A 27,661-nucleotide genomic window follows, 5' to 3' on the forward strand; every position below is an offset into this window, starting at 1 on the left:
CTTAAATAAATAAATAAATAAATAACTTGTTTATTCAACAACTACCATGGTATTTACTTACCACTCCTAGGATGAGGAAGTGCTCGGTCTGTCAACACAGACTCTGACCCCTCCCAGAGTGCAGGAGAAAAGCAGCCCATTGGGAGATATAGATTCCATGTCTGGAGTCCTGGGTTCTGGTCCCTCTTCGGATCCCGACTAGCTGCATGATCTTGAGCAACTTCCATCCCCTCTCTGGGTCTCAGTTTACTCCTCCCCAAAATGAAAAGTGTAGGAAAGGGGGTTGTGTTGAAGATCTTCAAAGTCTCCTCCAACTCTGACATGCTACAGTTCCCGCACTGATATGTGGGGCCTGGCTGTGCCACTTGGGATCTATAACACCGGTGGCAGAAGCCAGGCAGGTTCACATCGGATTCAGGCAAATAACAACGGAACTTCAGAGTCAGAAAGCATTGGGTCGTTCCTGTTTAATAGATTCTCGCCACAGTGGATGAGCAAACAAGCAGGGGTAAAACCACTTCTCACAGCAGCAGGCAGCCAAACAGTAAAATAGCTCATTGCAGTGGAGGGGAGGCAATCCACAGTCCCTGCAAAACCACCCTGAGTCAAAGCACCAGTAGCTTACACGGACTGTACACACGTGGTTCTGCCACATGCTCATGCACTAATCATGCAAAGTACAAGCGAGCAAGCCTAACACAACGGTTTTCCCTACAGGGTCTTTATATTTCCCATACCTGATGGCCTCACCTCGTGTCTGAGCACGCACAACATGTACAGATTGTGGAGAACTGGGCAACTTCCCTGCCAGACAAAGTTCACACAGGTACTCCTAGGGCCTGGGGCTCTTTTTAAAATTTTTTTCAATTACAGTTGACATTCAATATCATTTTATATTAGTTCCAAGAGTATAGCACAGTGCTTAGAGTGTTATAAGGTACCAAAAAGCTGAAAATTGATATTGATATTCTGGGAGGAAAGGTCAGGCTTTCCTGTCCCGTCCCTCCTTTAGGGAGGGGAGGGAGAAGAATGTAGAAGTTTCTGGCTTGCAAGAACAATGGGTCAGGTCCTGGCCGGTTGGCTCAGCGGTAGAGCGTCGGCCTGGCATGCGGGGGACCCGGGTTCGATTCCCGGCCAGGGCACATAGGAGAAGCGCCCATTTGCTTCTCCACGCCCCTCCTTCCTTTCTGTCTCTCTCTTCCCCTCCTGCAGCCAAGGCTCCATTGGAGCAAAGATGGCCCAGGCGCTGGGGATGGCTCCTTGGCCTCTGCCCCAGGCGCTAGAGTGGCTCTGGTCGCGGCAGAGTGACGCCCCAGAGGGGCAGAGCATCGCCCCCTGGTGGGCAGAGCGTAGCCCCTAGTGGGCGTGCTGGGTGGATCCCGGTCGGGCGCACGCGGGAGTCTGTCTGACTGTCTCTCCCCATTTCCGGCTTCAGAAAAATACCAAAAAAAAAAAAAAAAAAAAAAGAACAATGGGTCATTCAGGGTTTTTTTTTTGGGGGGGGGGTCATTCAATTTTAAATCTAAAATAACTTCTTCTCTTTCATTAGGAGGCAGAATTTACATACCACCTTGCATTGACTGTAGTTCCTCCCCCTCCCTGGAATCTTGAGGGTAAAATACCTCTAGGCTAGTGGAGGGAAGATGAACCCTGAAAGATTTGGAAACATCTTTGATTGTGTTACTTTGAAAGTCTTAATGTTTCTGTGTATCCCCTAAACAAATGTTGCCAGCTTGTACCCTGAAGTCAAGCTCTCCCCAGTGTGTGATCAGGGTATATAAGCAGCCCCTGAACTATTTTTGGGACTGTACGATTTGGGTCTGATGCCCCACGTCAGCCATATGCAGCCAGCATATTTAATAACTCTCCTCCTCTAATAAAACTCTTCAGAATTCATCTGGACTGGGTGTCTCTACGTGAATTCGATGAAATGAGGTACAATGCCTTTCAGAATCTGGGGTGTGGTACTTTATTTTTTTTTATTTATTTATTCATTTTAGACAGGAGAGAGGGAGAGACAGAGAGAGAGGAGAGACAGAGAGAGAGAAGAGGGGAGGAGCTGGAAGCATCAACTCCCATATGTGCCTTGACCAGGCAAGCCCAGGGTTACGAACCGGCAACCTCAGCATTTCCAGGTCGACAATTTATCCACTGCGCCACCACAGGTCAGGCCTGGGGTGTGGTACTTTATAACAAGACAATTCTAATACCTGCCTGAGACCATACATAGTTAATACAATTTTTTTTTTTTTTTACTATATCCCCTATGTCAGTGGTTCTCAAACTTTTTGAAGTTGGGGCACATTTAAAATCCTACAAATAATTGCAGGCGCACTATATACAAATTTCTGAGAAATATGTTATAATAATTGTCAAATATTAAAGAAAAAAATATAAAGTCCAAGCGTGTTTTTATGGTAATTAAATGAAATAAATACAACAAATTAAATTTATTATGACATTAAAAAACATTTTTTTTGCCTGACCAGGCGATGGTGCAGTGGGTAGAGCACCAAACTGGGATGTGGAGGACCCAGGTTCGAGACCCCGAGGTCGCCAGCTTAAGCATGGGCTCATCTGGTTTGAGCAAAGCTCCCCAGCTTGGATCAGAAGTCACTGACTTGAGCAAGGGGTTACTTGGTCTGCTGAAGGCCCACGGTCAAGGCACATATGAGAAAGCAATCAATGAACAACTAAGATGTCGCAACAAAAAACTGATGATTGATGCTTCTCATCTCTCTTTGTTCCTGTCTGTCTTTCCCTATCTGTCCCTCTCTCTGACTCTCTCTGTAAAAAAAAAAAAAAAAATTAAAACATTTTTATGTTACCTTTTTTTTTTGTATTTTTCTGAAGCTGGAAACGGGGAGAGACAGTCAGACAGACTCCCACATGTGCCCGACGAGGATCCACCCGGCACGCCCACCAAGGGGCGATGCTCTGCCCCTCCGAGGCATCGCTCTGTTGCGACCAGAGCCACTCTAGCACCTGGGGCAGAGGCCAAGGAGCCATCCCCAGCACCCGGGCCATCTTTGCTCCAATGGAACCTCGGCTGCGGGAGGGGAAGAGAGAGACAGAGAGGAAGGAGAAGGGGAGGTGTGGAGAAGCAGATGGGCGCCTCTCCTGTGTGCCCTGGCCGGGAATCGAACCCGGGACTCCTGCACGCCAGGCCGACGCTCTACCACTGAGCCAACTGGCCAGGACCTTTATGTTACATTTTTTGAGTTATGTTTTTTAGAATTTGTAAAAAAAAGAGGTGTTAAAAAATAAAAAACAAAAAACAAGTTATTTTTTTAATATACTGTATATAGATACATTCTTAGCAAGATTTAGTAAATTCGGCAGGTCCCTACATGAATGTGTTTTTTCATTCTTATGTTTATGAGAAACATAAGCCTGATGTGTCCTAGCTATTTCTTCCATGTTTGGGCATATATTTGAAAGACAAACTCTCATTTCCTCGTCAATACATTGAAGAATTCTTCTCTTCTTACTCTTAATTGTGCTGAGTGCAGAAAACCCCCACCATACATATCATCTTAACTTGACACCAAACAAAGGATAGAAGAAACTTGCCTCCAGTCTTTCTGGGGAACATGGGGGGTAGTGTAAACAATCCAGCACCACAGCTTAACAGCCTTTTGCAACCTAATCAGGCAAGTGAGGTGGGGAGTTGGGCAGACTGTCAGCTTACAGCCAATTCCCCACACTTCTGTCCCCCAAAAATCTAAACTCCAAAAACCCTGTTCGTCTTTTGGTCCCCAACAGACAGATATTTCTCTAGAATGCCATGCACCCTGGCGCACACTTTGAGAACCACTGTCCTATGCTATAGGGCCTGGGGTTCTTAATTTTCCTGCCCTGCTACTTTAAAAACGTTCCTTTGTGGTGAATTGTATTTACATGGGTCTTGTTTTTCCAATTAGGTGTTAAACCCTTTGAATTACTTCAGAATTCTCAAAGCAAGTATTAGCCAGGCAAAATGGTCATACCTGCTCTTCCTCTTTCAGCACCCACTTTTCTCCCCCTTCCTCCTTCAAAACGCTTCTACCGTCAGTATTTTACTTTCTACTTTGTTATTTCTACCAGGACGGTTACAATGCCCTTGCACCTGGTATTTCTGCCTCCAAGCTTGCTCTTCTGTCCTCAAAAAGTCCCTTATAGCCCTTAACAGCAAAATGCAGTGCTCCCAGTTCTCTGCACACATCAGGACTTCCACAACTCCACGATTTAACCCCGTTATTTCGTCTCTTCCAAAGTTTTCTTTCATTCGACCATCCGCAGAGCGCAGTCAGCGCCTCCTGGCGTCTTTCTCCCTTTAAGCGCCAGAGGGCGCGACAGGAACAGCGGACCACGAGGGGAAGAGACTCGGTAGCCAAGCAACAAGGGCTGACCCGCCCCATTTTCCTTCCAAGCCAATCATTAGTTAGATTGGGCGGGGCCGCGCTTCTGCACCTGCGCGTTTAGAGGGGAGGTTGGCAGCGGAAAGTGGAAAGAAGATGCGGACTTCAGAAATGAAGTCGTGGGCGCTGGAGGCCCAGCTGCTGCTGCTGCTGCTGCTGCTGGTTCTCCGAGCGGCAGTGCCGGCGCTCGGGTCTCAGCGCCGCTACACCCCGGACTGGCCGAGTGTGGACTCTCGGCCACTGCCGGACTGGTTCGACAAGGCTAAGTTCGGGGTGTTCGTGCATTGGGGCGTGTTCTCGGTGCCTGCCTGGGGCAGCGAGTGGTTCTGGTGGCACTGGAAGGGTCAGGGATTGCCGCAGTACCAGCGCTTCATGAGCGACAACTACCCGCCTGGCTTCAGCTACGCCGACTTCGGACCGCAGTTCACCGCGCGCTTCTTCGACCCGGACGACTGGGCCGACCTCTTCCAGGCCGCCGGGGCGAAGTGAGTGTCGCCGCGGGTGCGGGCGGAGCGCCTCCTCCCCGGATTGGAGCACCGGGAGCGGGGTTGGGCAGGTGGGAACCGAGCTGGGAAAGGTGGGGCGACCTGCCCAGAGTCACACAGCCCTCTGTCTGACTTAAGAAACCCCCAGTTCATGTGTTTTGTCCCCTGAGAGACGCAGAATTAAATGTGGCACACCTGATCATAAGAAGAAGGTGCGTCTGGTTGAGGATTAGAAGAAAATAAAAGGTTCAGGGAGGTGGTGGGTGGGAAAGCCGTCAGTATACACCTTTGTGTCTAGAGGATGAAGTTACCGTGACCTCATTGTCCATTCCAGGTCGGTAAGACAGTCAGGATTCGAGGATTTTAAGCCAGTGCTCTGGCACCTGGTCCTAGTTGAGCTGTGAACTTGAACAAGGCATTTTACCTCCCTGCAGCTTCCTTCCATGGCTGTGGATAGGGATTGTACTAGTTAGTTCCTTTCGTATTTAATATCTCCAAGAGGGAAGGGTAGGGGAGTTCAGGTGTGCAGTGTATTTGGGCAACAGTACAGATTCTCATTCATCTGTTCTCAATGCCTTGCACATGAAAGTGCTCAAGAAATGTCTGCATGTTTCGAGAGCTATTGGAGCTTGCTTGTGGATGGAACAGAGAACTGAAAGTGCAGTGTGCTGTGGTGGGGGGAGAGAGGCAAGGACCCATGAGGTTGTTGAAGGCTGGGGCCAGCCCTGGAGGAATAATCTTGAGGGGCAGTATGTGGCCAGGTGTTAAATCAGGGAATGGTTATCCTCAGCTTCTAGAAGGGTTTGTTTGGCAGCTGTTAGGGATGTGGGTTGGAGGAGAGTAAAAATGCAGACTGGGAGGTCTCCTGGCTGAGAGCAGTCCTCCACCTTGTTTCTTTTTTTTTCATCCTCCAGCTTTCAGTTCCTCTTGGATTTTAAGATCTCTTTTCCTAAGAAATTACAACTGGGTCACACTCTCCCGGAGGACGCCCATGCCTTTCTTCCCTCTGGGCCAGCATCTCCTAAACTCTAAGGGTCCTCAGAGACTTGCAACCAGGACCGAAGGGCAGTGGCAGCTGGTCCTGGCTAAGCCCTGAAACCCTCTCTAAGACCCCGTTTTCTCTGACCATTCAGTGAGCCAATAGCAGCTCCGCCTTGGCTCACTTCTGTCATTGACATTTCTCAGTGAGTCCATGCAGGCCCTGCCTAGACTCATTTCTTTCCTATAACACTTCTAGAGAGCAAAAGCAGCCCTGCCTAGGCTGTCTCCTGTTGCTTCTTCTATCCTAAGCCCTTCTTTGTTTCAGGGTCCCCAGCTGTAATAAAGATAGCACTGGGAACAAAATTTTTGTTGCATCCACAAAAACACTTGTTCTTACCTAATTCGAGTGTGCTGATCTCAAATCTGACATTAGTTTTTCTCTGTAAGCTACAGTTTTTTTTTTTCAATTCAAGATTTTAGGTTTTCTTTTTTTAGGTTTTCATCTTATTGTAAAATTTTCAACATTTAGTTTAACATAATGAAGTAGAATGTCTTCCTGGGCATCATCTTTGTGAAAATATAATAATTTATATAATGCAGTGAATATACTAATACAGTAAAAGATATGATTGCATCAGAATTTGTCTATAATTTCAAAACAGAACATATTAAAACACTTATTTTAATCATAAAATTTGTGCAAAACTTATTTAAATTCTTCTGTTCAGGCAAAAATTTGCGTTTGTCTACTTGTTGAGGACAATCTCGTTTGATGCTCCAGCAATAGTCTGCTCATCACTAACAGCTCCAAGATTTTCGGGAAACTTATCAAAGGTGACTGTTCAGGAAGTGAATCTTAATGCTCATGTTACAGCCAATGTCGCGGAAAGCCAACTGCATCCTTTGAACCAAAAGTTTATAGTTTTCTGCTTTTTTGTTGCCAAGGAAGTTCTTTGTAACTGCCACAAAGCAGCAAGACTGCCATGCTGCTTTCTCCTCCTATTCATCTTCCTGGCAAATTCTTTGTCACATATGAGGGTTCGAATTTGAGGTCCATCGAATATACCTGCTTTTATCTTCTCAAAACACAAGGCAGGAAAAGCAGAAATATGTTGAAAGCATTCACTTTCTCTATTGAAAGCCGGAACAAACTGCTTCATTAAGCCAAGTTTGATGTGAAGTGAGAGAAAAATGATCCTGTCTCGATTAACTACAGATTCATTCACAATATTTTGCATCCCTACTTCCAGAGCTTCACGTTTCAGCCATTCCTTCTGTGTCTAGTGTTTCTCCCAAGCTCGGCTGTCCCACAAACACAGAAAGCAAGGATACTTTGTGAAACTTCTCTGTTGTCCTTGCAGGAAATTTACCATTTTAAGATCCACACAAATGATCCAGTTATGTTCCTCATACTTCAGAAAGTCGAGGACAATTTTTATGTCATTATAATCTCACAGATGAGTTGAATAACCAATTGAAACTGCTGCGTAAACATTACCATTGTGTAGGAGAACACATTTCAGACTCCGCTTAGAGCTGTCAAGAAATAGCTGCCATTTTGTTGGACTGTAAGTGGTAACACCTAGCTGGCTGAGAAGACTACTGATATGACAGTAAACAAAGTGTTTGTCTTCGGAAGAAAAGTCCACAAAAATTTGTTCACACTTCCTGAAATGAGATACTTTAGCTGACCAGTGAAGTACATTCTTTTCTTGAAGCCTGGAGGCTAATAACTCAGCTGCTTTCTTTGATAGGCCCAAATCTCTTACTAAGTCATTCAATTAGGGTTGGCTAAACTGCTGAGGGGTTAATGACTGCTTGGCATCAGAAGAAGACCCTTCAGATTCTACAACCATTTCCTCATGCATCTTATCAAAATACACTTGATCACCATGTTCACTTTCTTTGTCCTTAGAAGAAATAAAACATTGAAAACTGGAACCGGGAGTGTCTCAGAGTGTGGGATAGGTCGTATTGCTGAAGAAATATGTGATCATATGCCGTTTTTTCTTGCCGATGCCCTTTGTATGGATCAGACAGAAATAACAGTCCCTGCTGTGGTCTTTAGGTTCATGACAAACCATGGGAATACCAAAAGGCATTCCTTTGCGTTTTCCTTTTGTCCAGTCACGGAGCATTTCCTCACTATTATGACACACAATATGAGGAGCCCAATTCTTGTCTTGATTGCCAAGGGCAACTTGAAAATAGGCAATATATGCACGTGTCACAAATGATGCAATATTGCACCTTTGATGTTGAAGTGTGTAACAGCCACATATATAACAGAAGGTGTCAGGACTATTCTTACATTTATGCCTACTCGAAGAAGCTATGATTCAATCTGAAAACAAAATAAGAGGGTGTTTTTATCAGATAATAATTTTTTATATTTAAAAACAACTGCAATTATATCAAAATGATGTTTGTAAAACATTAATTGCCTTGTGGTTATGTTTAATCCAAGAGTCCTTGCCCTCTAACTCCAATATAAAAACCAATGCATGCCATTAACTGTAACAAAAAGAAATTAAAATTGCATAAAAACTAGAGTATGCACCAAAAAATGGATTTCAGATTTGGAACCAGCGATGCAGAAATACATAGAAACAGTTCTAAAACCTCATGCAACAGAAAATGAAAAAAAATTTCCCCAGTGTAGTCAAAATAAAAAAAAGTAAAGAAGAAGAAGAAAAAGAAGGAAGGAAGGAAGGAAAGAAGGAAAGGGGAAGAAAGAAAAGAAAAGTTACAACAGGCATTTAGTGTTTGCCATCAACTGTATGGGGCTGTAAGGCTGGAATAAACAAGGAGATGTTCTCTACTTCTTAGGAACCTTAGAAATCCATTCTTTAAAAATGAAAAAAATAATCTGAGAAACATCCTTTGTCCAGACATCCTTATTTCATGTGGACCAGGTGACTAGCCCACATTGAGGAAGGGAACTGATATCCGAGACTCCAAATCTTGGGACTACAAGGTGAAAGTTCTTTCTCTCACACCAGAAGTCTACATACTGTGGCAAGAGGGATTGAGCCTCTGCTTATTTTTGTAAGTTCCATGAAACGAGAGTGATTTTTACTCTTTAGAAAGGTTATAACTCACAAAGCCTGAAACACTGTCTGGCCCTTAAAAGTCTTGGAACTCCCTGGCCCTGGCCGGTTGGCTCAGTGGTAGAGCGTCGGCCTGGCGTGCGGAAGTCCCGGGTTCGATTCCTGGCCAGGGCACACAGGAGAGGCACCCGTTTGCTTCTCCACCCCTCCCCTCCCCCTCTCCTTCCTCTCTGTCTCTCTCTTCCCCTCCCGCAGCCTAGGCTCCATTGGAGCAAAAGATGGCCCGGGCGCTGAGGATGGCTCCTTGGCCTCTGCCCCAGGCGGTAGAGTGGCTCTGGTCAAGACAGAGCAACGCCCCCTGGTGGGCGTGCCGGGTGGATCCCGGTCGGGCACATGCGGGAGTCTGTCTGACTGCCTCCCCATTTCCAGCTTCAGAAAAATACAAAAAAAAAAAAAAAAGTCTTGGAACTGTCCACACTGGCCAGTGATTAAATTACATCTCTCTTTTTGTTTTTTGGCCATAAAAGCAAATGGAATGTTAGATGATTTGGTTATGTCAACACTTGCCTTTTCTCCTCAGCCCTTTTGGATTTTTGTCACCTCTGTAAATAAGAGGCAATTTGTGTAGACTTGGTAAAACAAATAGCTTACTTTTCTATTATCTGCTATTTCCAGTTGAGATTTCTTTTTCCTTTTTTTTTTTTTTTTTTAGAGCAAAGGGTTAAGAAAAGTTAATCATTAATTCCCAGAGGGTTGAAGAATGAGAGCTAAGGTGCACATCTTTCCCTCTGGGGTTCCTCTTTGACTGGGGCCTAGGGACTATGGCTTCCTCTGGTTTGTTTCCATTCCTGGAGTGGTCCCCATGGGGATGTGACTGCAGCAACTCACACAAGTACGTTTCCAGAAGGCAAGTGTGCAGATGTGGCTGAACTGACTCCATCTTTGTAAGCCCCCCACTCTCTCTATTCAGGCTTTAACTTTGACCAAGCTAACTTTCTGGCCAGCATTCACAAGCCTTATAGTTAATGACTACTGTGTTCTGTAAGCCTATGCAATGTAATCATAAAGATTCTTGTCAGTAAAGGGCCAGACTGGTAGAGTAGCCAACACAAATATCAAACTAGGTGTCAGTGTCAATGCTAAGCAATTACCCACCGCTAGGAGGTAGCGTTCTTGACTCGCACTGCTTTCTGTGTCCCTTTGCCTTGTCAATCATTAATAGTTCAGCCATGCTATAAAACATCTGCTGTGATAACTATAGAGCAGCAGAGAATAGATGCTCAGAACTGCTAGGGTTGTCTATCCACTCAAGCCCTGCATCTCTGTAAATAAATTACTCCGTAATAAATTGTCATATTCTATGGAGTTGCCCACTTCATTTTTTGGTCTTAAGACACATTTATAGCTGGGTGGTCACCGAACCTCCACTCCACATTCAGCCAGTTCTCCTAATGATTTCCAAAGCCTCAGTTGTGCTGGGTAAGTTCATGCTCGTGGCCCACTGCCCACTTCCTTTGCTCATACAGTTTTGATGTCTACAGGTATGTAGTCCTGACAACAAAGCATCATGAAGGCTTCACAAACTGGCCAAGCCCTGTGTCTTGGAACTGGAACTCTAAGGATGTGGGGCCCCATCGTGATTTGGTTGGTGAGTTGGGAACAGCCGTCCGGAAGAGGTATGTGTTTACAGGTGGTTAGTCCGTCATTGCTTTTGATCTAGTAGCCGTCCAGCGTACCATACCTTCTTTACTCTTGTGTGTTTTCTAAGTTTGCATTTAGCAAGTAACCTGAAGGACTTCTGGCCTTTGACTTAGCGGTATTTGATGCTTGGCAGTTATGTGACCAAAGGTGACACCATCAGAGAAATTTGTGGTTCTGTCTGGTTGGGTGAAGGACACCCAGCATAGACCACAGTGGCCCATTTGTAGTTTGAGAAGGATTCTTTCTGGAAAGCCTTCCAACGCGGGCCCTTCTCTAGGGTCTGATGGATGGCAGGGACTGGGTCTCTCATGTTTGTGTTTCTCCTAGTTGTCAGCACAGATGTTTGTAGGCATTCAGGCAAAGTTTGGGTAATAATAGATTAAGAGGGAACTAAAAAGGGTTGTTAAAGCAGCAAAAAGTTAGGTAAGGAGCCACTGGTTTGATTCTAATTAACGCTCCTAATACTTGCCTCTTAAGTACCTTCCCAAGGTCAAAAAGCTAGGAAGTGGCAGAGGTGGGATTTGAACTCAGGTATTCTCGTTTTGGACCCTACAGTTCCAGGTATGTTTGTCTGTAAGGAGGAAAAGTGGTATTAGTGTCATGCCTAGTCATAGCTCTGTTGTGATTTGGTAAACTTGATGTCCTATTTAAGGGGTGGGCCAACTGCCTGTTTTTGTAAATGAAGTTTGATTGGAACATAGCTACGCGCATTCATTTATGTGTTGTCTACGGCTGCTTTCAATCTACAATTCAGAGTTAGAATAGAGACCACAAGGTCTGCAAAGCCTAAAATACTGTCTGGCCCTTTGAGAAAGTATGTGCTGACTCGTTACCTGCTCAATATTCAGTTTCCCAATAATGTCCTTAGATAATAGTCCTGCTGTAAAACTCTGAGGTGTTGATTAGACCCAGACTTTAGGATACTGGTTTTTATCTTCTTTGTATCTATTTAGTTCCCAAGTCATATGATGAAATAATTAACTTCAGTTCTTTCTGCCTTATCTGTGCTTTATTGTATATGGAAATAGGTCACTTTAGCCTTGGCTGGAGAGCTCAGTTGGTTAGAGCATCGTCCTGAAGTGCAGAGGTTGCTGGTTTGATCCCCTATTAGGGTACATAGAGGAGAAGATTGATGTTCCTATCCCTCTCTCACTAAAATCAATAAAAAAGAATTAAAAAAAAAAAAAAGGAAATAGGTCACTTTAACCACATTTTACTCTGGGTATGTTAAAAACTATTAGTCAATCTTATTTTCTTAAAATCAATCTTAGATAAAGGAACAATAATCCTGGCTTGAGCACAGGATAATCCCAAGATCACTGGAGTGAGCCCAGGGGTCTCTGGCTTGAACAAGGGGTCACTGACTCCATTTGAGCCCCCCGGTCAGGGCACATGTGGAAGCAATCAGTGAACAACTAAGGTGACGCAACTAGGTGTTGGTGCTTCTCTCTCTTCCCCCTCTCTCTGTCCCTCTCTTCCTATTTTTCTCTCTCTCTTTTTTTTTTTTTTTTTTTTTTTTTTTTCATTTTTCTGAAGCTGGAAACAGGGAGAGACAGTCAGACAGACTCCCGCATGCGCCCGACCGGGATCCACCCGGCACGCCCACCATGGGGCGACACTCTGCCCACCAGGGGGCAATGCTCTGCCCATCCTGGGCGTCGCCATGTTGCGACCAGAGCCACTCTAGCGCCTGGGGCAGAGGCCACAGAGCCATCCCCAGCGCCTGGGCCATCTTTTGCTCCAATGGAGCCTTGGCTGCGGGAGGGGAAGAGAGAGACAGAGAGGAAGGTGCGGCGGAGGGGTGGAGAAGCAAATGGGCGCTTCTCCTATGTGCCCTGGCCGGGAGTCAAACCCGGGTCCTCCGCACGCTAGGCCGACGCTCTACCGCTGAGCCAACCGGCCAGGGCATTTCTCTCTCTCAAATCAATATTTTAAAAATATATACTTATGTATAAAAAATAGTTACTTGTACTATCAAAAATATAGTAAACTCAATCATTTTAAATGAATGACAAGAGATAATTCAAGTAGTGGTAGTTGGATCCCACGCCCCTGCATGTCCTTAACGGGTACGTTTCACTGAGGTGTAAAAATGCTGCTACTGATTTTTCTTAAATTAGTTTTTCTTTGCTTAATGACAGTTGCTGTCTTGTTTTTCTGTTTAAGGAACATAAGATATGGACTCTACCATTCACTCTTAGAATGGTTCCATCCACTCTACCTACTTGATAAGAAAAATGGCTTCAAAACACAGTATTTTGTCACTGCGAAAACAATGCCGGAGCTATACGACCTTGTTAACAGGTAAAACACAGAAATGTTTTCGGCTTTATGACTTTTCTCAATGGAATTAGAGCTTCCTATAGGATGCTGTTATGTTGAGGAAAAGGAGAAAAGGTGGAATATGAAAAAAATCTGGATGACATCAGAGTATAAAAGTGATGGTTGTATTGAGACAAAGTGTGTTTTTCCTCCTACCCTTCAGAACTTCCATAATGTGGTCATATGACCTTTATGAATTGAAACCATCACACAAAACCCGGCTGGTAGCCTGACTAGGCAGTGGCACAGTGGATAGAGCGTCAGACTGGGATGTGGAAGACCCAGGTTCGAGACCCCGAGGTTGCCAGTTTGAGCGCGGGTTCATCTGGCTTGAGCAAAAAGCTTGCCAGCTTGGACCCAAGGTCGCTGGCTCGAGCAAGGGGTTATTCGGTCTGCTGAAGGCCCACGGTCAAGGCACATATGAGAAAGCAATCAATGAACAACTAAGGTGTTGCAATGCACAACGAAAAACTAATAATTGATGCTTCTCATCTCTCCGTTCCTGTCTGTCTGTCCCTGTCTATCCCTCACTCTGACTCTCTCTCTGTCTCTGTAAAAAAAAACAAAAAAAAACAACAAAAAAAAAAACCCGGCTGGTGGTCAGTCAGAACGTCACTTCCCTCCTTGTGTGCCATTTTCTTTGTCAGGAAGTTGGAGAGGCAACAGCCGACCCCAGACCCTGCGTGGGATTTGACATTGGGCAGATTTGTATTTGAATCCTGGCTCTTGTTATTTACAAGGCCTTAAACAGATCACCCTTCTGAACCTCAGATTCTCACTCTAAAGTGGGGATAATAATTGCCTTCTTATGGGGCTCAGAGAAATATGTGAAAAATATTAGTCACCATGCCTGGTACAGAGTAAATGTTGTTATTATTAATATTCTTTTTTTTTTTTTTTGTATTTTTCTGAAGCTGGAAACGGGGAGAGATAGTCAGACAGACTCCCGCATGCGCCCGACCGGGATCCACCCAGCACGCCCACAAGGGGTGACGCTCTGCCCACCAGGGGGTGATGCTCTGCCCCTCCGGGGCATCGCTCTGCCAAGACCAGAGCCACTCTAGCGCCTGGGGCAGAGGCCAAGGAGCCATCCCCAGCACCCCGGCCATCTTTGCTCCAATGGAGCCTTGGCTGCGGGAGGGGAAGAGAGAGACAGAGAGGAAGGAGGGTGGGGGGTGGAGAAGCAAATGGGCGCTTCTCCTATGTGCCCTGGCTGGGAATCGAACCCGGGTCCCCCGCACGCCAGGCCGACGCTCTACCACTGAGCCAACCGGCCAGGGCCTATTAATATTCTTAAAATGATCACTTTCAGTTTAGGATTTGTCTTCACCTTGTTTTATTCCTAGTTTACCCTTCTCACACCTGGGACTTCCTAAAGCAGGGATCGGGAACTTTTTGGCTGAGAGAGCCATAAATGCCACATATTTTAAAATGTAATTCCGCGTCACCTTAGTTGTTCACTGATTGCTTCCACATGTGCCCTGACCGGGGGGCTCAAATGGAGTCAGTGACCCCTTGTTCAAGCCAGCAACCCCTGGGCTCACTCCAGTGATCTTGGGATTATACAACGACCTGTGTACGTTATGCATTATCCAATAAAAATTTGGTGTTGTCCCGGAGGACAGCTGTGATTGGCTCCAGCCACCCGCAACCATGAACATGAGCGGTAGGAAATGAATGGATTGTAATACATGAGAATGTTTTATATTTTTAATGTTATTATTTTTTTTATTAAAGATTTGTCTGCGAGCCAGATGCAGCCATCAAAAGAGCCGCATCTGCCTGACCTGTGGTGGTGCAGTGGATAAAGTGTCAACCTGGAAACACTGAGGTTGCTGGTTCGAAACCCTGAGCTCACCTGGTCAAGGCACATATGGGAGTTGATGCTCCCTGCTCTTCCCCTCCTTCTCTCTCTCTCTCCCTCTCTTTCTCTCTCACCTCTCTAAAATTAATGAATAAAATAAAATAATAAAAGAGCATTCATTAAAAAAAAAAAAGCCACATCTGGCTCGCAAGCCATAGGTTCCCGACCCCTGTCCTAGAGAATGTTGCACCTTTATCGCTTAAGAGGCCACCATCTCTGCCTGGACTCATTTTAGGAGGGAGCGGGGACCTGGGCCCTCCATGCATCCAGATGGCTTCTCTAAGGAAAGAGTACAGCCATAAGAGACCAGCAGGACCTTGGAGTCAGATAGAACTGGATCTGAAACCTGGTTCTTTTTTCTTCTTGGCGCTGTGGACTTGAACAAATTACTTAATTGTTCTAGATCTCTGTTTTTTTAAATCTGTGAAGTAGGTATAATATACACCATAGGATCATTCTAAGAACTAATGAGGAAATGAATATTAAAAAACCTCCTATAGCCTGACCTGTGGTGGCGCAGTGGATAAAGCGTCAACCTGGAAATGCTGAGGTCGCCGGTTCGAAACCCTGGGCTTGCCTGGTCAAGGCACATATGGGAGTTGATGCTTCCAGCTCCTCCCCCCGTTTCTCTCTCTCCTCTCTAAAAATGAATAAAGAAAAAAAAAAACAAAAACCTCCTATAGCTTCTATTTCACATAAAACACAGATTGTGTTATATTTTGCCTGTTAAACAGGCAGGCAGTCTTCTTCTGGAGGCTGTTTGCTATCCTCATTACAGAGTACAGTATGGGAGTTGGCAGCAGGCAGATTCGCTTTCAAGTTCCAGCTCTTGTTTACTTATAAGCTTTTTCACTGAAAACAAGTTGCGCTGCTGAGCACGGCATCTTGCTCTCTAAGGTGGGACTAATACTGCTTATTTCACAGGTATATACTCACACTCCAACCTCATGGGGCTCAGCATAATAACATGTGAAAGGCGCACCAGGGCTCAGGTGGTTCTATAAATCCTTTATGGTCAAAGCTTTTGTTTGTTGTCCAAAAAATTGCATTGGACAGAATAGTTCAAGCTCTAGTACATCTTGAAAGCAGAAGCCTTAATCCTATAGTAGTGGAATACCATTCTTTTAGTTGGAATTAGTTGCTAGACGGAGACCAAATTGTATACTACTGGTTACAAACTCTACTTTTTAAGAAGACATTAAGAAAATAAGTTAGGTGGAAATATACCAAAATGCTGTGTGTTAAACAGTGGTTCTGAGAACAGAGGCGTTTCATGTGTGTGTGTGGTTCTTTTTATCTCTTAGGTTTGCCATATTCTCAGCGCTCTGGTAATTTTATGATACTTTCAAAATGAGAGAAAGTTGATTTTTAAGCATTTGTTGCAGAAAATTAGTCATAAGACTTTACCATGAATGGAGTCACATAATAAACTTTGTTCTAATTGCCTGTCTTTCAGGTATAAACCTGACTTGATTTGGTCGGATGGAGACTGGGAAAGTCCTGATACTTACTGGAACTCCACAGGTTTTCTTTCTTGGCTCTACAATGACAGCCCAGTCAAGGTATGCAATCATATGATTTATCTCTTATTTATCTGATGTTATAGAAGAATGTATAAGGAGACAAGGTCTGGAGTAATAACAACCTGAAGACTTCATGGATGTTAAAGGTTTCTCCTTTCATTCTTTTTTTTCTCTTTTCTTTGAAGTATCAACTTTCTTTTTCTCCTTTTTTCTTTTTTTTTTTTTTTTTTAGTGAGAAAGAGGAAGGGAGAGAGATAAGAAACATCAAATCGTAGCTGCAGTACTTGAGTTGTTCATTGATTGCTTTCTCATATGTGCTTTGACCAGAGGGCTCCAGCCGAGCCAGTGACCCCTTGCTCTAGCCAGCAACCTTGGGCTCAAGCCAGTGACCTTTGGGCTCAAGCCAGCAGCCATGGGGTCATGTCTATGATCCCACGTGCAACCCCACGCTCAAGCTGCTGAGCCCATGCTCAAGCCAGCAACCTCAGGGTTTCGCACCTGGGTCCTCAGTGTCCCAGGTCAACGCTCTATTCACTGCACCACTGCCTGGTCAGGCTCTCCTTTAATTCTTGATTTTGACAACACATGTTTAAACCTTGTTAAAATTAATATACCAAACAAATAGTCTAACTTGTGGTCACTCAGTGGATAAAGTGTTGACCTGGAATGCTGAGGTTATCAGTTCGAAACCCTGGGATTGCCTTAGCAAGGCACATATGAGTTGATGCTTCCTGCTCCTCCCCCCCTTTTCTATCTCTCTCTAAAATGAATAAATGAAATCTTTTTTTTAATTTATTCATTTTTTTTAAAATTATTTATTTATTTATTCATTTTAGAGAGGAGAGGGAGAGACAGAGAGAGTAGAGGGGAAGAGCTGGAAGCATCAACTCCCATATGTGCCTTGACCAGGCAAGCCCAGGGTTTCGAACCAGCAACCTCAGCATTTCCAGGTCGACACTTTATCCGCTGTGCCACCACAGGTCAGGCTAAATGAAATCTTAAAAATAAATAAATATATATATACACACCAAACAAATAAAATTAAATGATAGCAGTAAAATGCAAATATCTGTGACCTCACCTGCTCTTTGTTGATTATGTAGTTTAGCTCTCAAGGGGAAATTTCATTTCCCTCATATCCAAATTCTTTTTTTTTTTTTTTTTTTGTGGCAGAGACAGAGAGAGTCAGAGAGGGACAGATAGGGACAGACAGAAAGAGAGAGAGATGAGAAACATCAATACATCAATTCTTCATTGCGGCTCATTTAGATGTTCATTGATTGCTTTCTCATATGTGCCTTGATGGGGGGGCTACAGCAGACCATGTGACCCCTTGCTTGAGCCAGCGACCTTGAGTCCAAGCTGGTGAGCTCTTGCTCAAACCAGATGAGCCCGCGCTCAAGCTGGCGACCTCGGGGTCTTGAACTTGGGTCCTCTGAGTCCCAGTCTGAGGCTCTATCCACTGCGCCACTGCCCGGTCAGGCTCATATCCAAATTCTTTTTTTTTTTTTTTTTTTTTTTTACAGAGACAGAGTCATAGACAGGGACAGACAGACAGGAATGGAGAGATGAGAAGCATCAATCATTAGTTTTTCGTTGTGTGTTGTGACACCTCCTTAGTTGTTCATTGATTGCTTTCTCATATGTGCCTGACCACGAGCCTTCAGCAGACTGAGTAACCCCTGGCTTGAGCCAGCGACCTTGGGTCCAAGCTGGTGAGCTTTGCTTAAACCAGATGAGCCTGCGCTCAAGCTGGCAACCTCAGAGTCTCGAACCTAGGTCCTTCCGCATCCCAGTCCGACGCTCTATCTACTGCACCACCGCCTGGTCAGGCTCATATCTAAATTCTTGAGAGAACTTTGTCTTCCTCTCCCATACCTCCATCCAGTCAACACTATTACAGTGCGTAACAGCTGTCCACATACAGTATGTATTCTGGTACACTTACAAAGTAGCAGAAGTCTTAATCCTCACTACAGAATATTTCAAAAATGTTGCACATACTGGAGTTGTGTATAAGAACAATTTGAGCTAAGCTCTCTTGGTAGAGTCATAAGCCTCATATTGGGTAAATAGCACAAAACTCAGGAAATGGGAAGAAAGGGAAAAGGAAAGAGACATTATGTGACAAATAGAGACAAATTAAGAGTGGTCTTCTGGGACCTGCCAGATGTGTGGGGACTTTTAGCGGCACCGCATCATGGTTCTCCCCAGAGGTCCTCACACTGGGGTGGCCCAGCTGAGACCCTTGCGTAGCATGCTGCAGACCCTGATCTCCCACGTTTGTTCTGAATGCTTTCTCATGCGTTAGGAAAAGGGGTTATTTTGGGGCGATAGATTAGGAAAGTATTTTTGGGAGAAATAGCTCATTCTCCCTATCGTTCTATTTGTAATTCCTGCATGGCTCGCTCCTGGGATTTCTGCAGAGGTCCTCTGTATAGTGCAGCCACCTGTCACCATGTATAAAATTGCAGCCTGCCTCTCACACTACATGTCTTTGTCTGCTTTCTCTTAGCGCTTACCTGGTCTGACATATTCCAGATAGCATTTACACTGTTTAATATTTGTCTCTCTCGCTGGAGGGTCAGCTTTCTAAGGGCAAGGGCTTCGGTCTGTTTATTGCTATATCCCCAACCCTGAGAACAGCATTTGGCCTAATTAGGCACATAATAAATGTAAACGAAATCTAGCTCCTGACAGTTTATCTTCCTGGAAGTATTAAGAAAAAACTGGATCAGTATCCTGCATTTATTTAAATCCCTAGATAATTGACTCTAATGTGATGTCATATTATAATTGTTCACATACCTGCTCTTCAGCTAGCTTCTGCTGGATCTCGGAGGGCAAGAACTGTGTTTTATTCACCTTAGGTACCCCAGTATGAGTACTAGTACTAGTAAACATTTACATTTAGATATTCCAGGTAATGATTTCTCGTAGTTCAGCTAATCGTTGAAGGAAAGGAAAGAATACTTGATTGTTGACTTTCTTTACCTAGGTCATGTAGTGGGCAGTGTCCTGGGCTGGGTTCAAATGCCTGGTTCATAGTCCTAGCTTTCCGAAACGACCTGGGGATATTACCTTGGGCCAGTCTTCTCACCATTTCTCCTCCAGTAAAATAAGTGGTTTACGCCTGGCCTATACTGGCACAGTGGATAGAGCGTCCACCTGGAACACTGAGGTTGTTGGTTCGAAACCCTGGGCTTGCCCGGTCAAGGCACATATGACAAGCAGCTACTACAGGTTGATGCTTCCCTCTCCTCATCCTCCCTTCTCTCTTTCTTTCCTCTCTCTAAGATCAAGAAATGAAATCTTTTTTTTTTTTGACAGTTTTGTTTTTGTTTTTATTCTTCTGCAACCAAACTGGTTAAAATAAATAACATCTTTAATTATTGTAAACAGAAGAAATGAAATCTTAAAAAGAAAAATAAGTGCTTTACAAGATGATCTTTAAAACAGGCTCTTCCAGGCCTGACCTGTGGTGGCGCAGTGGATAAAGCGTCGACCTGGAAATGCTGAGGTTGCCGGTTCAAAACCCTGGGCTTGCCCGGTCAAGGCACATATGGGAGTTGATGCTTCCAGCTCCTCCCCCCTTCTCTCTCTCTGTCTCTCCTCTCTCTCTCTCTCTCTGTCTCTCCCTCTCCTCTCTAAAATGAATAAATAAATAAAAAAATTAAAAAAAAAAAAAATAAATAAAACAGGCTCTTCCAGCCATAACATTACAGATCACTTGCCCAGAGTTTCTCAGCCTCAGTACTATTGACATTTAGGGCTGAGTATTTCCTTGTTGTGATGGGGCTGTCCTTTATGTCCTAAAAAGTTTAATACCATCCCTGGCCTCTACCCACAAGATGATAGTAGTACCACCCCAGTGGTACTGCTCAGAATGTCTCTAGCCTCTGCCAAATTCCATTCTGGGGCAGAATGGTCCCCAGTTGAGAACTACTGCTCTAGATTAAGTCTGTTCCTTGCTTCCAGATCAACTGTTAATTTATCACACTGTATTATGTAAGAAAGGTAAGGGGTTTTACCCTTCCTGACCCAGTACTGTTTCCTCCTTTAGGATGAGGTAGTAGTAAATGACCGATGGGGTTATAACTGTTCCTGTCACCATGGAGGATACTACAACTGTGAAGATAAATTCCAGCCATCGAGCTTGCCGGATCACAAGTGGGAGATGTGCACCTCCATAGACAAGCAGTCCTGGGGCTACCGTCGCACCATGTCGATATCTGACACTGCGAGTGCATCTGAAATCATTTCGGTAAGACACCTGTGAGTTAGTTATTTGTTAACTGCCCTCTGAGAGTGGCGGAAACACCCTGCATGAACATGCAGGTCGATGGAACCCTGTAGGTTACTGAACCTACTCAGAGGAACCTGTCCTGAGGAAATCATTGGAACTACAGAAGTAAGTTTTATGTACAGATATGTTCTTCCCAGGGTTATTTTCAGTTGGACATTTGGGCTGTTTCCATTTCTTGCAACCATAAAGGGGATTGTTCAGTAGATTTGGAGGTTGTCCTTAACCATTAAAATGTTCATCAGTGTCATATGGCTTAATGCTTATAGGGTTGAGTTAAAAAATAAGTTGAGAATTATCACAACTATATAAAATTAACTACATATGAAAAACACTGCAAGGAAATGAAAAGTTAACGGTGTAGTGTCTTTGAGGTACAATAACAAATTCTCCTTTATAAAATTTTCTGTACATGATCTTAATTTTTCTGGGTTACCCCAAAACACACCTGTTTGTGGTCACGGTAAACAAGTAAACACACACATGTCCCACTTTAGAAGCCTTTAGGAATATGCATTAGTCCCTCCTTGTTCTCACTTATTCTCAGGGATGTGTTCCAAGACCCCCCATGGGTGCCAGATGCCAAGGATCGTAGTACTTACTGAACCCTCTACATCCTATGTTTTTGTGGGTTTTTTTGCATTTTTCTGAAGCTGGAAACAGGGAGAGATAGTCAGACAGACTCCCGCATGCGCCCGACCGGGATCCACCCGGCACGCCCACCAGGGGGCGACGCTCTGCCCACCAGGGGGCGATGCTCTGCCCATCCTGGGCGTCGCCATGTTGCGACCCTCCTGGGTGTCGCCATGTTGCGACCAGAGCCACTCTAGCGCCTGGGGTAGAGGCCACAGAGCCATCCCCAGCGCCCCGGCCATCTTTGCTCCAATGGAGCCTTGGCTGCGGGAGTGGAAGAGAGAGACAGAGAGGAAGGCGTGGCGGAGGGGTGGAGAAGCAAATGTGCGCTTCTCCTATGTGCCCTGGCCGGGAATTGAACCCGGGTCCTCCGCACGCTAGGCCGACGCTCTACCGCTGAGCCAACCGGCCAGGGCCTACATCCTATGTTTTTTTCATTTGCTATACATACCAATGATAAAGTTTAACTTATAAATTAGACACAGTAAGAGATTGACAGCAACAACTAATAATAAACTAAAACAATTTTAACAGGGGTCTCCAAACTTTTTACACAGGGGGCCAGTTCACTGTCCCTCAGACCATTGGAGGGCTGCCAAATACAGTGCTCCTCTCACTGACCACCAATGAAAGAGGTGCCCCTTCCAGAAGTGCAGTGGGGGCTGGATAAATGGCCTCAGGGGGCCGCATTGCGGCCCGCGGGCCGTAGTTTGGGGACGCCTGTTACGGCCCTCACCCTTCCTGTGGTGAAGTGAGAGGATGCGGCGCTTACTGGATGAGAGGAAGTGATGTACTCAGAACGGCTTGCGATTAGAAACTAATGAATTGCTTGTTTCTGGAATTTTCCATTTAGTATTTTCAGACTGCAGTTGACTGTAGGTGACCGAAACCATGGAAAGCGAGACCAGACTGAGGATAAGCGGGAACTACTGTATTTCTTTTTTTTTTTTTTTTTTTTTTTTTAAATTTTATTTATTCATTTTTAGAGAGGAGAAAGACAGAGAGGGAGAAGGGGGGAGGAGCTGGAAGCATCAACTCCCATATGTGCCTTGACCAGGCAAGCCCAGGGTTTTGAACCAGCGACCTCAGCATTTCCAGGTCGAGGCTTTATCCACTGCGCCACCACAGGTCAGGCAACTACTGTATTTCTTTACAGCACGTTTTCCCCATAAGGCAGCGTGTACAGTTACATAGCCCGGGGCATACAGAGCGTCCTGAAATTCTTCAGCTCTCTCTGTCTCCCCAGAGTCTCCACAGCTCCCGCTCAGAACCTCTTCTCTCCGAGCCCCCCGTGTCCTCTGTGTGGCTCCATGCGATAGCTTCACGGCCACGTGCTTTGTTCTCAGCTTTCCTGCTCGTACTTTGTGCTCCTGACACGTGACCCCTCCCACTGCCTACGGCTCGTGGAGGTGCAGTCTCACAGGGAAATGCCTGCGATCACCCCCTGGAATTCGAGTTAACATATTTCTCCATCTTGTAGCCAGGTTTTTTCAGTTTTCTTATATAATCCTGTCTTGCTTTTATAATGACAAAAATATATGGTATTTTCAAAAGAGTAAAGGACATTCACAAAGCGGAGAGAGAAGGTGTCCCAGATTCTTTTTCTTAATATAGTATCAGTATCTGTGTGTGCTAGGCACTAAGCCAGGCTTGGAATTCATAACTAGGATTTCATTGTTTCTACTCTCCCCAGGAACTGGTTCAGACAGTAAGTCTGGGAGGAAACTATCTTCTCAACATTGGGCCAACGAAAGATGGACTGATTGCTCCCATCTTCCAAGAACGGCTGCTTGCTGTTGGGAAGTGGCTGAGCGTCAACGGGGAGGCTATCTACGCCTCTAAACCGTGGAGGGCACAGCTGGAAAAGAACGCATCTGTGTGGTGAGTCCTGTCTTCTGTTGTGTGTGGGCACGGGACTGTGGCTCATCCTGAACTGGCATCTCCTTGGGTCCACACTGTTAGAAGCCACACTGGAAGTCATCTTAAAGAAACCCAAAAGCTGTTCTTTTGCTGTTAATTTGTATTCCAGTTTATGACTTCAGCCACCAGGATATATCTTTGACTAGCGAGAGCAGTGATAGGCTTGGTACAAAAAGCATCAATCAGTTTACTTGACACTACCCTGTCTTCCTAAAAATAGTCGTGTAGCACCTACAATGTGCAAGGATCCATACTAAATTCTTTCCACCATCTAATCCCCTCCACAAGCCTACCGACCAGATACTGTTGTTACCCCCATGTTACGAGTGAGAAAGGGGGCCCAGAGCAGTAGTGTAACTTGCTATCAATATAACAAAGGTAGTAAATGGAGAAGTCATGATTAATACTTGGAATTGTGGAACTAGTTGTTTGATCTTGGGCCTCAGTTTTTGTAACTGCAAAATGAGGTGATGATACTTAACTTCCTAGAGCTGTTGTGAGGGTTAAGTGAGAAAACGTAAGTAAAGCTTCCAGCAGAGTGACACATGATGTGTTTAGTAAAAGATACCGGCTAGTGTTAGACCATAAAATATCAGCCCTTGGGTCAGGGGAACCATGTTCGTCCTCTGTTTTGGATGAGCTCCTGTTTAGTGATTTCCATCCTCTTTTCTAAGCATGGTGACATCTCAGAATAACAAATTTGTCTTCATTGCACATCTTGCCCTTGTTATGTCCTCTGGTATGTTCACATGGATTTGGAGTTGAAAAAATGTTGGAATAAGAAAGCAGATAGCGCCTGACCAGACGGTGGCGCAGTGGATAGAGCGTCGGACTGGGATGCGGAGGACCCAGGTTCAAGACCCTGAGGTCGCCAGCTTGGGCATGGGCTCATCTGGTTTGAGCAAGGCTTACCAGCTTGAGCCCAAGGTCACTGGCTCAAGCAAGGGGTCACTTAGTCTGCTGTAGCGCCCTGGTCGAGGGACATATGAGAAATCAATTAATGAACAACTAAGGAGCCGCCAACGAAGAATTGATACTTCTCATCTCTCTCTCTTCCTGTCTGTCCCTATCTGTCCCTCTCCCTGTCTCTGTCACAAAAAAATTTTTAAAAAGGCAAGCAGATAGCTTCAGTGTGAAACAACTAGTGTACAAGTTAAAATATTTTGAAGAAAACTTATAACCCAACAGAGAGGATATAGAGAAGGTATCACCAGAAAGAGACTGCCCTCTTCCCACACTCCTCAGCTGCTCGTGAGTTATTAGTGCTTCCAAGTACCAGTGACAGACGCAAGGTCTTGGAATTGGTAGATAACAGAAAGGGGAATGTCGAAGGTTATGGGTAGTAGTAACCTTAGGTGTCAGGGTGACAAGCCAGATGTCTGACAATGATGTTTCTTTGTTCCCAGGTATACCTCGGAAGGGTCAGCTGTGTATGCCACTTTCCTGAACTGGCCACAGAATGGAGTCTTAAGCCTTAAATCCCCCCAAACTACCCCCACTACACAGGTAAGGAGCCTCAGTCAGTCCTTTCGGAGCTGTAACTCTTTCTAAAGGAATGGGCAGGGCTTCTCTACTTCCTCTTTCCTCCCCCAGGTTTCTCCCATATTTATTCCCTTTGCCAGTCCTCCCTGCCCTGGTCATTTTCCACCACGTTCAGCCGGGTTCTGACCCATTAACACATTCCGGTGTTTTCCATTGCCTTTTGCTTCCTTCAGATAACGATGCTGGGGATCCAGAAAGATCTGAAGTGGTCCACAGATCCACACGACGGTCTCCTCATTTATCTGCCCCAGTTACCACCCTCTGCTCTCCCAGTTGAATTTGCTTGGACCATAAAGATGACGGGAGTGGAGTGATCCTTGGAGTTCAAGAGGAAAGGGACACTTCCTGCCGTTCACTGTCTTGGTTTCTTCTTACAGTTCCATCACTTAATAAACTACTCTCCTCTCCCCAGAGATGGCTTTTCCCACAAATTGTAATCAAAGGAGACCCCTTGCTAGCATATCCTTCATCAGCAGAAGAAGGGACTAAAACAGTTAAGCTCTGGGTTCATCCTTTCCTAACTTCGGAAATAATCAACAATGGAACCTTCCCTCCATTCCCTTGTTTGGCAACCTACCTACTTGCTTAATGACTTCAGATAAACAGTACACCGATTCACCATTTTGCCTATGGAAAGAGGTTTAAAGGGTTTGATGAGGTCAACCACGTGCTGTTTATTTAGCATCAGTTGTCACCAGCAGGCCCTGGAAGAGCCGGAGAGCCTGGAGGGAAAGGAAAAGGCTTACTACACTAATGGCTCTTCAGAAGTTTCTGAAGCCAACTAAGGGCTTGTATGGTGTTACTGTGAGAAAATGGATGTGATTCTGCACTGGTTTTAAAAATACAATCAAATAGATTTTCATGTCAAATCATTTCTACCAAAAACCATATGATGGCTTTCTTCTCCCAGTTTCTATATAAATTGCTTATAGCTTTATGTTTCTGTGTTTAAAAAGGGCCAGCCACATCTCCTTAAGGTGGTGTTGGGCAGATAAAATGTATTATGCTCACTTTGTTAAAGAGGCCGTTGCCCAGGTGATATTAATGTGTGTTGGGGTGGGCTAAAGGCAGGCGGAATCCTTGTAGCGTGGGGCTTGGTTTTGGGATTAAGCCTTTCCTACCCTTTTTGATGTAGGGCAGTACAATCCAATCATGCCTCAGAGAAGTGACTTTGTATTAGAGACTTCCCTGTTTTGTATATTGGATTAAGAGTTTGGATTGCTACACTATAAAATGGGGACGAAGTGGGAGCTTGGGCTCTTGGTTCCTGAGATAATCATTAGAAGAGAGAGCAGAGGAGAGCAGAGAAAGGCCACGTGGAGGAGGCCAGGAGAAGCAGCCAAGATGGCGGAATGTTGAGTGAGAAGCCAATTTGGGCAGAGTTTGTATCTGGGATAAGGAAAGGAGATGGGGAACAGAGGTGAATAAGTCTGGTGAGCTAGAAACCTTTGATTCTAGGAAACTCGGATAAGTCAGTAGCTTTGTGAGCACTGAATGTGACTGGGTTTTGGAGCCCAGTGTGTATTTTTACTTGCCCACCGGGTGCAAAGCTAGAATTAAAGACTATGGCCCACCAGTTTTTGGTTCCGCTGTTTCTTTGCCGACTGTCCGAATCCAATGCGAACCTGCATGGACCAGAAGGCTGCTGTGATAGTGGCTCTGGCCCTGGCTCCTGGCTTTACAGGTGGTACAAAAAAATGTTATTTCTTTGGTTTTCCTGTCCCTCACATCTAATACCAACTGAGCTACTCAGCCAGGGTGCCATAATATTCCACCCTCCTTTTTAAATTTATTGATTTTGGCCCTGGCCGGTTGGCTCAGCGGTAGAGCGTCGGCCTGGTGTGCGGGGGACCCGGGTTCGATTCCCGGCCAGGGCACATAGGAGAGGCACCCATTTGCTTCTCCACCCCACCCCCCCCCCTTCCTCTCTGTCTCTCTCTTCCCCTCCTGCAGCCGAGGCTCCATTGGAGCAAAGATGGCCCGGGCGCTGAGAATGGCTCCTTGGCCTCGCCCCAGGCGCTAGAGTGGCTCTGGTCGTGGCAGAGCGATGCCCCGGATGGGCAGAGCATCGCCCCTGGTGGGCGTGCCGGGTGAATCCTGATCGGGCGCATGCAGGAGTCTGACTGTCTCTCCCCGTTTCCAGCTTCAGAAAAATACAAAAAAATTTAAAAAAAAAATTTATTGATTTTTAGAGAGAAGGGGAGGGAGAGAGATACAGAGAGAAACGTTGATTTGTTGTTCCACTTATTCAGGCCGTCATTGGCTGACTCATGTATGTGCCCTGACCGGGGATTAAACCTGCCATCTCAGCATGTCAGGACGACACTCGAATCAATGGAGCTTACTGAGCCAGAGCCAGTTTTATCCTTGATAATTGATAGTATCCTTTGATGCACAAAGTGATGAAGTCTAATACATATCTATTTTCTGTTGTATGTGTGTCAGTTAAATAAGTTTGTAAATATGATGTATATGTTTGCTTGCTTATAGTTTGCATTGGGTGTGGGGGACAGGCTGTAAGCAGACAGGGTGGGTCATTATAGCCTAAGGCTCAGTTTTAAGACTAAGCCTTTCCCACCCTAAGTGACGTTGTATCAGAGACTTCCTTGTTTGTTTATTGGATTAAAGGTTTTTATTTCTACACTATAAAATGGGGCAGAGGAGCCCATGCAGGAGCATGGCAGAAAAAGGCCACGTGGAGTAGAGGAGAGGCAAGGCAGCCAAGATAGCAGAGTGCTGAGGGAGGAGCCAGTTTGTGCAGAGAGAAGAAGATGGGGAACAGAGGTGAATAAGGCTGGTGAGGTACAAATCTTTGATTCTAGGAAACTCGGATAAGTCAGTAGCTTTGTGAGCACTGAATGAGTGGGTTTTGGAGCCTAATGTGTGTTTTTACTCACCTGCCAGGTGCAAGCTAGGATTAAAGCTAATGGCCCACCA

General features: G+C 45.1%; 1 protein-coding gene across 2 annotated transcripts; it reads left to right on the top strand.

Moving 5' to 3' along the window:
* Window positions 1-4,461: 4,461 nt before the first annotated feature.
* FUCA1 (alpha-L-fucosidase 1) lies at window positions 4,462-27,661 on the top strand. Of its 2 annotated transcripts, XR_010730496.1 has the most exons (9): window positions 4,462-4,885; window positions 10,458-10,592; window positions 12,784-12,921; window positions 16,260-16,365; window positions 20,390-20,590; window positions 22,956-23,143; window positions 24,589-24,688; window positions 24,898-25,701; window positions 26,409-27,661. XR_010730496.1 is itself a non-coding variant. In XM_066270116.1 (8 exons), exons 1-8 carry the CDS (start codon window positions 4,497-4,499, stop codon window positions 25,036-25,038), a joined length of 1,398 nt encoding a protein of 465 aa, XP_066126213.1. In that variant the 5' UTR covers window positions 4,462-4,496; the 3' UTR covers window positions 25,039-27,661. The 2 variants fall into 2 exon arrangements, 1 of the variants encoding a protein (XP_066126213.1); XM_066270116.1 differs by having other exon boundaries at window positions 24,898-27,661.

This window comes from Saccopteryx bilineata, chromosome 3, assembly GCF_036850765.1.
Source record: "Saccopteryx bilineata isolate mSacBil1 chromosome 3, mSacBil1_pri_phased_curated, whole genome shotgun sequence".
Lineage (NCBI taxonomy): Eukaryota > Metazoa > Chordata > Mammalia > Chiroptera > Emballonuridae > Saccopteryx > Saccopteryx bilineata.

Coding starts and splice junctions, on each gene's coding strand:
- FUCA1 (XM_066270116.1), top strand. CDS start 4,497: ATGCGGACTTCAGAAATGAAGTCGTGGGCGCTGGAGGCCCAGCTGCTG. Junction 10,593..12,783: donor GGAACAGCCGTCCGGAAGAG/GTATGTGTTTAC, acceptor TTTCTGTTTAAG/GAACATAAGATATGGACTCT. Junction 23,144..24,588: donor GAAAAGAACGCATCTGTGTG/GTGAGTCCTGTC, acceptor CTTTGTTCCCAG/GTATACCTCGGAAGGGTCAG.